The sequence below is a fragment of the Sceloporus undulatus genome, chromosome 3, assembly GCF_019175285.1.
Source record: "Sceloporus undulatus isolate JIND9_A2432 ecotype Alabama chromosome 3, SceUnd_v1.1, whole genome shotgun sequence".
Classification (NCBI taxonomy): domain Eukaryota; kingdom Metazoa; phylum Chordata; class Lepidosauria; order Squamata; family Phrynosomatidae; genus Sceloporus; species Sceloporus undulatus.
The window spans coordinates 142,519,499-142,532,681 of record NC_056524.1 but is presented as its reverse complement, the minus strand read 5'-3'; the positions used below and the strand labels follow the sequence as shown (position 1 = coordinate 142,532,681).

The 13,183-nt window shown below is 41.4% G+C and overlaps 1 protein-coding gene across 4 annotated transcripts in view; it reads left to right on the top strand.

The window, feature by feature from the left end:
• Positions 1-905: 905 nt before the first annotated feature.
• The window catches only part of CTBP1 (C-terminal binding protein 1), a 47,412-nt gene continuing 35,134 nt past the window's right edge, over positions 906-13,183 (top strand). Inside the window, exon 1 of one of the 4 annotated variants that reach the window (XM_042459451.1) lies at positions 906-1,093. In XM_042459451.1, coding sequence (XP_042315385.1) covers positions 1,054-1,093 — 40 coding nt within the window. In that variant the 5' untranslated portion in view covers positions 906-1,053. The remainder of the gene's footprint in view (positions 1,094-13,183) is intronic. The other 3 variants (XM_042459450.1, XM_042459453.1, XM_042459452.1) reach the window with 3 other exon arrangements.

Here is a 13,183-nt window from a genome sequence, read left to right as displayed (position 1 = left end):
CTTGTGGAATAAGCCTCTGAAATATGCAAGAGGCAATGTTAAAATAAAGCCATGTTCAATGCTCCAATGTGCTGTTTGGAATGGGGAGGGGGGGGTGGCCAGAAAGGGAAGTACATTTCCGTGATCTGTCTACGAATAATGTCAACATGTCCTCCATTTCGATCATGCCTAAGAAAGATGCATTTATATTAACATTTCTAAAAAAAGCCTCAATTTTTGAGTGTCCTCCATTTTTATAAAATGTGTCCTACATTTGAAAATGTTGCCCTGCATTTGTCCTACATTTGTCTCGGTTTGGCGGTCCTCACTTATGGCAACCCTAAGTGTGTACTGTGGCCTTCCAAGGCCTTGGGCAGCAGAGGCCTCATTAATAATAATAATTCAATTTTATTTATATTCCGCCTCTCCCTACGGATCACAAACCACTGTGTGCCCTTTGAGAGATTTTATTATTTTGGACTTCAGCTCCCAGAAGCCTCAGCCAGGTTGGCCAATGGCCTGGCATTCTGGGAGGAGTAGTCCAAAATCCCTTAAAGAGCACAATTTGGGGACCACTGAATAGTAGTATAGTACCCCAAACTGTGCCTTTTAAGAAATTTTGGACTCCAGCTCCCAGAAGCCTCAGCCACGTTGGTCAACGCTCTGGGATCATGGGAGCTGAAGTCCAAAAAATCCCTTTACAAGAAGAGCACGGTTTGAGGAAATAGGGAGGGCCGTTGGCTGGGTGAAGGGGTTAGCCACGCCCCCCGGGCCAGCCAAGGAGGCGTGGCTTAGAAACGTGCAGGGCGGAGGCACTTCTCTTTCTTTTACTCTGTCTCTTTCTTTCCCGCCCACTTGGTTTTCCGGCCCGACGTCCTGACAGGAAACAGGGAGACGCCCCGCCCTGTGAGAGCGCGCAGGTGCGCGCCCCGGTGCCTAGCTCTTTCCTTCCTTCTCTGTCTGTGAGCGCAGGCGCGCCTTTGCTTGCTTCCCTTGCGTGGGGTGCGCGTGCGCGTGGAGCGTCCATTGAGGGCGGCCATCTGCACTGGACTGTACCACTCAGCGGGCCTTTCAATGGGAAGTTCCCATTTGCTCAGCAAGGGCCTGCCACTCGGTAAGGAACTCGCGGCGCCTGCCTGCCTCCCTGGATCAGAGAATAAGGCCTCCCTTCCGTTGCAGCCGGGCTTTGTAGGGCGATGTGTGCTCCTCTTCCCCCCTCCTCCTCCTCTTTCCTGGAGGAGGCCTCTGGAGCAGGGACTGGCCTTCGTGGAAATGCCGTCCCTGTTGTTGTTTCCCTTCCCGGGGGGGGGTGGCTTGGGAGGGGGCACACCTTCCCTTGTGGCCCAAACGGGGAGCACCTTTCCTCGGGCACTGGACTAGTTTCCCAAGGAGCCGCTTCTTCCAAGATGGAGTCCCTATGTGGCCTCCAGGGATTGGGAGGGAGGGAGGGAGGCCTCTGTTACTGTCATTATTGGTTTCATACATACATACATTCATATATATATGTGTGTGTGTGTGTGTGTGTGTGTACATATATATATATATATATATATATTCATATGTGTGTGTATACATATACATATATATATAGTACTGTATTCATATACGTGTGTGTGTGCATATATATATATGTATATATATATATTCATATATGTGTGTGTATACATATAGATATAGATATATATTCATATATGTGTGTGTATACATATAGATATATATATTCATATATATGTGTATATATATATTCATATATATGTGTGTGTATACATATAGATATAGATATATTCATATATATGTGTGTGTTTATATGAGTGTGTGTGTATGTGTGTGTGTGTATATATATATATATAAAATGAGAGCTATGGTGTCATAATAAACTACAATTCTCAGGATTACCATTCATATATATATGTGTGTGTATACATGTATATATTCATATATATATATATATATAGAGAGAGAGAGCTCTAGTGCCATAATAAACTATAATTCTCAGGATTGCCATATATATATGTATATATTCACACACACATTTTGAATATACATATGTGTGTGTGTGTGTGATCAATGACAGTAACAAAGTCCACCCCCCCATCCCTAATCCCTGAAGGCCACATCATGTTAAAGGTTCTTCAGTGGGAGATGATGGGGACTCCATCTTGAAACAAATGGAACACATGGATATAATTTTCATATATATATAGATATTAATATACAGTCGGTCCTCCTTATCCACTGGTTTTCTATCCACAGATTCAAGCATCCGCGGATTGAACATATTCCGAGAAAGTATAAATCTGAAATACCAAACCTTGATTTGCCATTTTATATAAGGGACACCATTTTGCTCTGCCATTATGTTTAATGTGACTTGATCATCCACAGATTTTGTTATCCACAGGAGATCCTGGAACCAAACCCCGGCAGATAACAAGGTCCCACTGTATTCCCATTTATCTGCCTCTTTGCAGTGAAGTGAATTACAGTGCGCCTCTGTCATACACGTCATACACATATGCTTGAAGCTGTGCCGGAAAAAAGGCTTGTGTGCCTCAGTAAAAGTAATGGGGTGTGCACACACAGCACCACACTGCGTCCACGAGCCCCATTGTTTCTAATGGGGCTCAAGCTTATGCACTTTTTCTTTTACGTGGGGGGGACGGATCCCCTGCGTAAAAGAAGGGCCCACTGTATTGCTGATCTGAGCATGCATTATTCTTACTTATGAGGTGATCTAGGCAGGGCGACCAGGCGTCCTCCTTATCCTATAGACATGCTCTACATTTCAGCCTTCTGTCCAGGAGGAAGCTGATGAAGAACATACATTTACATTTCTAGGAGCGTTTTTGGCTCCATGCCCTCCATTTTTCTCCAATTCCCTACATTTTGCAGTGCTTTGTTCTCCTTTGCGGCAAGGACATCTGGTCGTTCTGGATTTAGGGATCTTGTGATCAGTACGGGCTTTTTGTTTATAATATTGTTGGGTCTGACCTATTCACAAACATAATGTTTACCTGCTTCCTCCCATATAATTTGCTGTATTTTCTATTAGTACTGAATGCTTCTTCAGGTTGATGAAGCTCCACAAGAAGACAAGTGGTTTTGGGTTTTTTTTTTGCCTTTTTTCTGATCTGATTTAACATTGTACCTGGAATGGGAATGGTTGTGGGGAAGGGGATGAGGTTCTGGAGTTCATCTCTCCCTCTGAGGCTTGGACCAAGGCAGATGGACTGGAGGGAGGGCTCTGTTTCTTAAGGATAGGCCCGATGGTATTGGGAGGCCAGGTGGGCTTGGCCTACCTTCTCTTCCCTCAGAGGCCAGGATGGAGCTATACTTTTATTGATGCAGCCTAAAATCGTATTGTTAGCTGTTATATGACTGCTTAAAATTTGTTATATGTCTGCTTAAAATTTCAGTGGGTCTGAGGTCAGTGTATAGAATTGTAACCTAGGTCAGCCCTAAGCTTTGCTGTTTTACTGGCTAGGGATTATCATTCTTTTAAAATCATATAGCATGATCATAGATTTTGGAAGGCAGGTAGAATTTCTCAAAAACAGCAAGAGAAGGTGTAGTAGAAATCAATCAGCAACCAAATACAGTACTGTATATTAAAGCTGTGTTTGCAGATACTGTTTCAGTTGATGTGCATGCTATGTCAGTGTAGAAAGTTATTTTGCTGCTTATTAAGTAGGGCAGTGGTTTTCATACTCTTTTGAGGCTTGTCAAGGGTTTCATACTGATAATGGCAGGCAGGCTGGTCAAAAGAAGGTTCGTATGCCATTTCTAATATTCTCTGAAGAGTGCAGTCAAGGGAATGTTGGATTAGGTTAGAGGACTCTACAGCTGTTTTGGAGCCCTAGGGGTGCCTGGAAAAATAGCCCAAACTACAACATGCTGATGTTCAATGGTTAGTATACTTGGGCTAGCTAATAAAATCAATAGGAAGAGTGTTCCTTGAGAGCTGGAACTCTGAAGGCCATTTCAGAAGGAGATACAGTACTTGAAAAGTCAGCTTCTTCTCTGCTGCTCCACAGGAATCCTTCTCTGCATGGATTATCCAGAACAAGATTGTTCCGGATCACTACAAATAATTCCATTTATAGGGCTACCATGAAATCTCATATAAAACAGACGTCTTCTTGAAATCTGTCTGCAGTGGATTTTCAGTAATCAAATCAGCTGGCCAACCCAGTGTATTTTGAACGCAAACAAATGCACCAGGAGATTCTACAACATCCTAGCAGGATAGATTGGTCTTGGAATTTGAATTTGAGTTTCTGGAAAGATCTACTCTAGAAACTTGAGATGAGGATGATTGTTTCTAAGATCTTCAGGAACTTGGTTGTGTATCTCGTTGGTAGAGGCAGACCCCAGTTTCCTTGTTGGTTCCTGGGCAGGGTTACCTGGCCTTGGTTGTAAGGAAGGAATTCCAAAAATTAGCAGTGGGTGCTGAAGAGCTTGAGGTAGGTCTCCTTTAATGTCACAACAGCCATTTTTAAAAACTGCCTTTGTGCAACTGGCCAGTTGTATGTTGGGGATGTCAAATCAAGGACAGTGTTTGGGGCTTTACCTCATGGGTCAGAACATTGATGTGGTGACACTCTCAGTCTCTGGTCCTGCGGCATTTAGAAGCTGTAAAATCCTGCAGCAGTTGGCAGTGAAAGGAGCACTGCAGTCAAAATCTAAAGCCACTTAAACCTCCTGGTCTCTGCCAATATTTATTTAATGGAAATGTAGTGAAGTATTACACACAAGACACAGTATAGACAGTGTTGGGGCAGTAAACAGTGTCACTTGATGTTACAGTGCATAAACAAGTTTCCTTTGAGAACACAGTGAAGAATTAGGAGACAATTCTATTTATACTAGTAATGCCCTCCAGCTGAACATGAAAAATGTAGATCTGTCAGCTCTTAATGATACTGATAGCAGAAAGGTCATAAAACATTAGCATAATAAAAGCAATATTGCTTTGCCTGTTTATGCAACACCAAAACTCAGGACTGCCTGGTTTATTGTTCTTTTTAAAGTTGTTGTATGCCTTCACATCATTTCTAATTTACTGCCTGTGTAATAGGTTATCTGTTTAACTGAATTCTAAAATGTTTTTTCCCAAATGGAAAGCTGCATGGAAAATGAAGGCTGGGATTTGGAAATGTAATTAAGAGTGATCTTGGGAGTGGGAGAGGCTGTTCGGCAGATGTCTGCAACCAGCCTTCTGGATATTTAGATTGGCCCCTTCTGCACACATATCTTGTTGGAGGGCTGGTTAAAAAAAAAACCACAGTCAGTATAAAAAATATTCCTATGTTTCACAGAATCATAGAATCATAGAGTTGGAAGAGACCACAAGGACCATCCAGTCCAAGGCCCTGCCCCACAAATTATTCCCTGGCTCTCCTCCTCTAGGGGCATCTGTAGTGGAGAGCTAATACTTGCCCTCAGAGTGGGCCTCATCTCCTGACCATTGTTGTTGTTGTTGTTGTTGTTGTTGTTGTTGTTTGTCTTCAAGGTGTTTCCAAGATATAAAACCCCAAGGCAATCTGGGGTTTTCCAGGTCTGAGAGGAGCTGACTCTTTCAAGATCACCCAGTGGATATCCATGGCTGAGCAGAGAATCAAACCGTGATCATCAGAGATGTAGTCTAGTGCTCAAACCATTGCATTGTGCTGAATCTTTGGCTGGAACTAGGCAAAAGTCTGCCTCAGAGTGATCAGAAATATACTTTCATCTAATTAGATAGATAGATAGATAGATATAGACATTTTCCGAATATAAGTGGACGGTAAAATTAATTTCCAAGCCAACAGAATGGATACAGTCCAGCAATCCGTCATAATGGCTGAGTGGAACCCTCCTCCTATTGAGAGGCAGGCATGACACTATGTGTTTGTTACTGCACACTGTAGAGAGGATGGGAGATGAATTACTGCTGGTATGGCGAACTATAGCAAACAGGATGCAGAGTTGCTTTATTCCCTGAGGCTGAGTCACATAGTATGTTTTAATTTAAAATATAGAGAGTTCAAGTACACTTTAAACTTCCAAGAGGTTTTCACTTAGCCATGAGGATACCTTCAGTTTCATCACTGTCTAAGAGAAGGTTCAGGTGAGGCTGCGTCTATGAAAAATGTCTCTGCAGAGGAATGCTTTATTATGGACAGTCCATGTTTCCTCTCTGTGACGGAGAGATGGATGAAGCAGCTACATTTTGGGCTACAGCCCTGGGATAAAAATATGTCTTCTCTCCACTCAGATTGGTCACACTCTGCAGGAAAAAAATGTTGCCTAGGGCAGCATTGACTTGTACTCTGTGTGCTGTGACTCATTTTTGCAGCATCTGAGGGACAGCAGCCAGCAGCAGTATTGCTCCTGTTTCATAGCTAGTTCAGCAGTTGGGACAGAAGGAATACAATAGCAGTTCATCTGTCCTGTGCATTGATACAGCACCAGTTTTAGACTGATTAATATAAAAAGTTGTTCTGCTTGAGCGTTGGTATCCGTTCTACATTTGTTTCCAGCTTGGTGGCAGACATTTTGTCCAGCAGGTAACTGGTTGTTGCATGCCTTCAAGTCATTTTTGACTTATGGCAGATCTTAAGGTGAACTTATCACGAGGGTTTCTTGGCAGAATTTGTTTATGAGGGGTTCACCCTTGTCTTCCTCTGAGACTGAGAGAGTGTGACTAGCCCAAGTTCACCTAATGGGTTTCCATAGCCGAGCAGGAATTGGAACTCTGGTCTCCCATTGTTTTAATCTCACATCACTGCAGCACTCTAGCTCTTAATCATGATGTTTCTGCCCATGCCTACTTGAGGCATAGGATAATACATGGCTTGAGTCATGTGTTTAGAAGGTCATTTTGTTAAAGTTACTCTGACAGTATGCTTTTTTGCTTCACATAGGTGAAATGCTTATTTTCAGTTAAAGAATAACTAGGCCTTACATTTGTGCCATAATTGTCTTCGTCTATTTCACATGCTTTGCAAATACAGGTTGAATATCTCTTAAATCCAGAATACTCAAAAGTCCAAAATAGTCCATGTGGGTAGCTGAAATACTGATACGCTTTGCTTTCTTGACTGTTCAGAGCACACACATTTTGTTTCATGTGCAGAGTTATGTAAAATATTGTATATAAAATTACCTTCTGGCTATGTTTATAAGGTCAGAGAAGATGGGAGATGAATTACTGTTGGTATGGCAAACAGGATACAGTGTTGCTTTATGAAACGTAAATGAATTTTATGTTTAGACCTGGGACCCATATCCAAGATATCATCTTATGCAAATATTCCAAAATGTGGGGAAGAAAATCCAAAACCAAAACACTTCTGGTCCCAATTAATTCGGATAACGGAGCCTCCCCTGAAGAAATATTCAAATGAAGTTATAGTTTCAGATAGATTAATACAGCTGCGTCACAAGCCAGCCCTGGGCAGACTGGCTTCCATGTGACAGAAGAGGTGGTGATCCTCTTCTACAGAACCTGCAAGGGCTTTGGAGCCCAGATCTGCATTTACTGTGCCCTAATTATTCTTGGATAGAGAGGACCTTACTACCATGCTAATACATGTTTTTTTTTTAAAGGATCCATATTTTCCAGGGTTATTTGTACTACCTCCCATTGTACTACTGGGCTTATTCATAGAATCATACAGTGGAAGAGACCACAAGGGCTATCCAGTCCAACCCCCCTCCATGCAGGAACTCACAATCAAAGCATCCCCAAGGTTCTGGTTCTAACCCTTAAAATTTTTCCTGATTTGAGACCACCTCTCTCTGTATGTATATAGATACTGTGTTTCATATTCCCGTTTGATATAGGACAGGAGAATCTTGGCTGCTAAGATAAGTCCATTGTGGTGAGTGTCCCACAGAGGAGCAGTCTTTCTCCTTCAGTTGCTTTTAATGATAGCTATAAATGCCTAAAGGTTGAGCTAAAGTCACTGAATGTTTTTGCTTTTTGATGGTGGTATGTGTCTGTTGTATGTTTTGAGTATGTGTTTTGAGAGCCCTGGTAGTGCAGTAATTAAATGCCTGTACTGTAGCCACTCACTCACAAACCATAATATGGTGAGTTAAATACCAGACAGGGCTCAGGTTCAATTCAGCCTGCCATCCTTCTGAGGTCGCTAAAATGACTACCCAGCAGTTAGCTTATAGTTGTAAACCCCTTAGAGATTGCTTAGGTGGTATAAAGTGGCATATAAATCAAGCTGTTATTTCTATTTTGCTTTTTCGGGTTTTATTTTGTTGTTTCTTATAATGCTTTGTCTGGTTTAACCTGTACCAAGCTTGCCTAATATAGACTATAAAATACTTTTAAATAAATATCTCTATCTCCCCTGAATGAATTTTGATAATTGGCTGCTGTTTAGTGGAAAGGTAGAATAGTATCATAGAATCATAGAGTTGGAAGAGACCGCAAGTGCCATCCAGTCCAACCCCCTGCCATGGAGGAAATTACAATCAAAGCATCCCTGACAGATGGCCTTCTAGCCTTTGTTTAAAGACTTCCAAGGAGGGAGACTCCACTACACTCCGAGGGAATGTGTTCCACTGTCAAACAGCTCTTACTGTCAGGATGTTCTTCCTAATGTTAAGGTGGAATCTCTTTTCCTGTAGCTTGCATCCATTGTTCTGGGTCCTATTCTCAGGAGCAGCTGAAAACAAGCTTGCTCCCTCCTCAATATGACATCCCTTCAAATATTTAAACAGGGCTATCATATCACCTCTTAACTTTCTCTTCTCCAGGCTAAACATCCCCAGATCCCTAAGTCATTCCTTATAGGATATGGTTTCCAGACCTTTCACCATTTTAGTCACCCTCCTTTGGATACGCTCCAGTTTCTCAATATCTGTTTTGAATTGTGATGCCCAGAACTGGACAAAATATTCCAGGTGGGGCCTGACCAAAGCAGAATGGAGTGGCACCATTACTTCCCTTGATCTAGACACTATACTTTTATTGATGCAACCTAAAATCGCATTGGCCTTGTTAGCTGCTGCATTGCATTGTTGACTCATGTTCAACTTGTGGTCTACTTGGACTCCTAGATCATTTTCATATGTAGTTTCATTCAGCCAGGTGTCCCCCATCCTATATCTGTGCATTTTATTTTTCTGCCCTAAGTGCAGTACCTTACATTTCTCCGTGTTGAATTTCATTTTGTTAGCTTTGGCCCAGCTTTCGAGTCTATTCGAAAGTCGCCCTCCAACTCCAAGCTGTTTTGGATGAAATGGATTATCTGGACCCATTTCAAACCGGCTTTAGGACGGGATACGGTGTTGAGACAGCCATGGTCACCTTAGTTGATCACATCTGTCTGGGTATCGATGAGGGAAGTGTGACCTTGTTGGTGCTCTTGGACATCTCAGTGGCTTTCGATACCATTGACCATGGTATCCTTCTGGAACGCCTGAGGGAGTTAGGTATTGGAGGCACTGTGCCCCAGTGGCTCCATTCCTACCTATCAGGCAGATTCCAGATGGTGATGCTGGGGGACAGCTGCTCTTCTAAGAGACAGATGACATCTGGTGTCCCTCAGGGCACCATTCTGTCCCCCATGCTGTTTAACATTTACATGAAACCGCTGGGAGAGATCATCCGGAGACCTGGGGCGCGGTGTTATCAGTATGCTGATGACACCCAAATCTATTTCTCTATATCTCTGACTGCTGCAGTGACTAAGGAAGGCATCTCTTCTCTGGACACCTGTCTTGAGTCGGTAATGGGCTGGATGAGCCTGGAAGTACTTGAGAGGGGCAGTATACAAGAAAGATCTTTGCTGGGAGTTGAAGTTTTAATAGCCTGATGTTATGTTGAAGTTCAACATCTGTGACAGCTCTGAATATGCTTGAAATCTTAGAAATAGAATATTATCTGCAGCAAGCTTTTCACCGTTAGTTAAAGCTTGAATGGGGAAGCAGAAGGAAGCTCCTCTTTTAAGTGCTGCGGAAGTGCTTGTGTGAATATTAAAGACTTGAGGGTTATATTCTCATTACATTATAAGGATCAGATGAAAAATGGCAGTGGAGGGTGTGTGTGTTTGCATAAAGTGGTGTATTAGTTGATTGATTCAGATTGTAGTGTCTCTACAGATGTCAATAACATAGTACCATATTGTTGTTGTGGTGGTGTGCCTTCAAATTTTTATTTGAAAGATGACTTAAGGTGAACTTAATAAGTTCACCTGGTTTTTCTAGACAAGATTTCAGAGAATCATAGAGTTGGAAGAGACCAAAAGGGCCATCCAGTCCAACTCCTGGTTCCATTTTCAGGAGTGATACAGTTCTGGTCTGTTGGATGATCATGATCACAAGGTCATTTGATGTATTTATTTTATTTTATTTGTATGCTACCTTTGATTTTAGAAGGCACTCAAGGCGGCTCACAGACAACCCCTCCATAACAGTAAAACTTAAAACAATTAAAATCATCTAAAACAGTATAAAATTACATAAAATATACAAAAGTTGAAAGGCATGACTAAAATAAATGTTGAAGCTGGCAGACACCAGGCTTCTGAGACCCACTTTATTTCTTTATTGAAACCTTGAGGTCAGTCCTTATAAAAAAAGAAGTGGTTTGCCCAGGATCATGAAAATTTTACTGCTAATTGTTTTTAAACAGTAAAATGTGTTGCTTACCAGATGTGTTTTGTCATAGCTGTATTAAGGAGTGATTTCCCAACACCATTTTCACTTTGGAAAACAATACCGCACTTACAATAGTCCACAAGAAGCTTGATTTTTCTGTATCAAATTATTGCTTACATAAAGATAGCTGTATTTCTGTGATGTAGCAGATAGAGCACTTGCTAGGTGAAATTATTCTTTAGACTTCTGGTAGAAAGAAAACTATGGGCTAAAATGGTTGCTATACTGAACTATGCTAAGTGAATTGGACTTCTTAAGTCAGCATTTGTTAAAGTTCATTTAGGCCCGTTCCGCATGGGCGGAAAGTATGTGTTCGGCACATACTAGGGTTAGAAAGGGGCGTCCTTTCTGGACGCCCCTAACCCTAGTACACACCGAGCACGTACAAAATGGGGGCGCCCATTCTACATGGATGCTGCCATTTTGGCGCCTTGCGGCGTCATTTCTGTGCTGCAAAAAGAACCCACTTTTTGCGGGTTCTTTTTACTGCATCCGGGAATCACGCGGTTTGTCCGCTGCGGTTCCCTGACGCAGCAACCACCGGCGTCGGCAGAGCCCCCTTTTTGGGCACTCTGTAAAGCACTTAAGTTAATTTCTGTGAGTCTAATCTGGGACTAATAGTTGAGTGTAGCACTCAGAATGGAAATAATTTTTGTAAATAAGCCCACAAAATGTATTAGTTTGCCCTTAAAAAAGCCTGGGCTCATAGCATGAAAGTGGAGGATTGCATGACACGTTAGAGATGCTTAAATACACATTGCACAATTACCTGCTTGTGTTACACTGACTCTCCAAAGATATGCCTCACCTTCAGGTTTTGTTGACAATGTCCATAGTAGGTCAAGATAAGTTCAGCTGGTTAAAAAAAGCACAGGAGCAATAAAGAAGTCCTGTTCAATGGGAACAAAGTGAGTGGAGAAGTGATAAGATAGCTTACATACTTGTTTTCATACCAGCTAGATGATTAGTACAAATATTGCTTGGCCTGTTCTTGAACATGTACTTCCTTCTTACATAATGATTCCCAATGTCTTTGTGGCTGTCCTTTTTAGATTTAACTAACCTGATGTTTGTTTTGTATTGTGCTAAAAAGATTTCCCAGCATTTTTATTGTTGTTATTCTACTCACGGCAAGTGTGGTGTCAGAAAACAGATTCCCGGCTACTACTTCACTCACCCTTCCCTCAGTTTTATTTGCCTTTTTCTTTTCAAGAGCAGGAGCAATAGCCAGTGTGTGTGTGTGTTTTCCTTTAAGTCGTTTTCAACTTACGATGACTCTGTCTATTCTATTTTTAATGATTGGTTGTTCCCTTTTTTGTTAGTTAAATGTCTGATAAACCCCAAACGGGTCCTTTGGGCCTGCCTCAGTGAAGTGCGCTTCAGGAGAAATTCATTGAAGCAACTCATCAGTTCCTAGACGTCAGGTCAAAACATGTTGCTGTGCCCAGCTCCATACCATATCAGCCATTTTCAATAAAATGCTTTTATAGAATATAAAATGAAAATGTATTTAAGATGTAATATACACATAACTAGGGTATGTCACTTTTATGTGATGCACATGGAAGCTGTGGACATATTTTCTAAGTGTTTTTCAATATATGTTTCGCAAATACAGACTATTTAAAAAAAAACAGTAATAGAAATGACAAAACAATTCCATAGAGAAAAAAATTACTACAGTTTGCTTGGTGCTATTACCATTTATTCTTTGTTCAAAATTGTTTCTCAGTAAACTTAAGTATTTCAGATTCGTATTAAAGCTGCAAACAAAAATGTGGGTATTGCATTGCTTCAGGACCACCAGTAACGTACAATGGGGTTGGACCGGATGGCCCTTGTGGTCCCTTCCAACTCTACGATTCTGTGATATGCTGGAAGCTGCACATGGCGTGCCCGCATATAACGTGGGAGCACTGTATTCATTTTTTATATTTTAATTTTAATCCCATGCTAAGTAGAGTAACCAGATGGTTGAAATAATAACATTCATTTGAGAGGCGGCATAACTGGAATATAAGTTGTATTTGTTTTGTCACTAATATTATATAATTACAGTCAAATTTTGCTTTAAACTGCCTATTTAATGCTATACTAGTTTTTTGTCTACTCTTTGTGAAACCAAATTCCTCCGTTTTGGTTTACTGTTTGGAGACAGTTTGTATCATACTGAAACATATGCTAGAGAGCATCAAAATGAACAGCAAGGATAAATTAGGTTGAAACCTAGAAAATAAGGTCTCAGTATTAACTCCTCAATGTGAAATGATTTTGCCAACAAAGCTTGACTGTTTCAACACTTAAATGAAGGAGACCTTTTTATGTTGTGTGTCTTCAAGTTATTTAAGACATAAGGTGACGCTAAGATGAGGTTTTTGAGGGCTGAGAGTGTGTGACTTCTCACCCAGTGGGTTTCCATTGTTGAGTGTGGAATCAAACCCTGATCTCCCTAGTCCTAGTCCAATGCTCAAACCCCTGTAGCACATTGCCATTTGTTTCAACCTAATATATAAGCCCAAAGAATTTAGTAAAGAGTAAAATA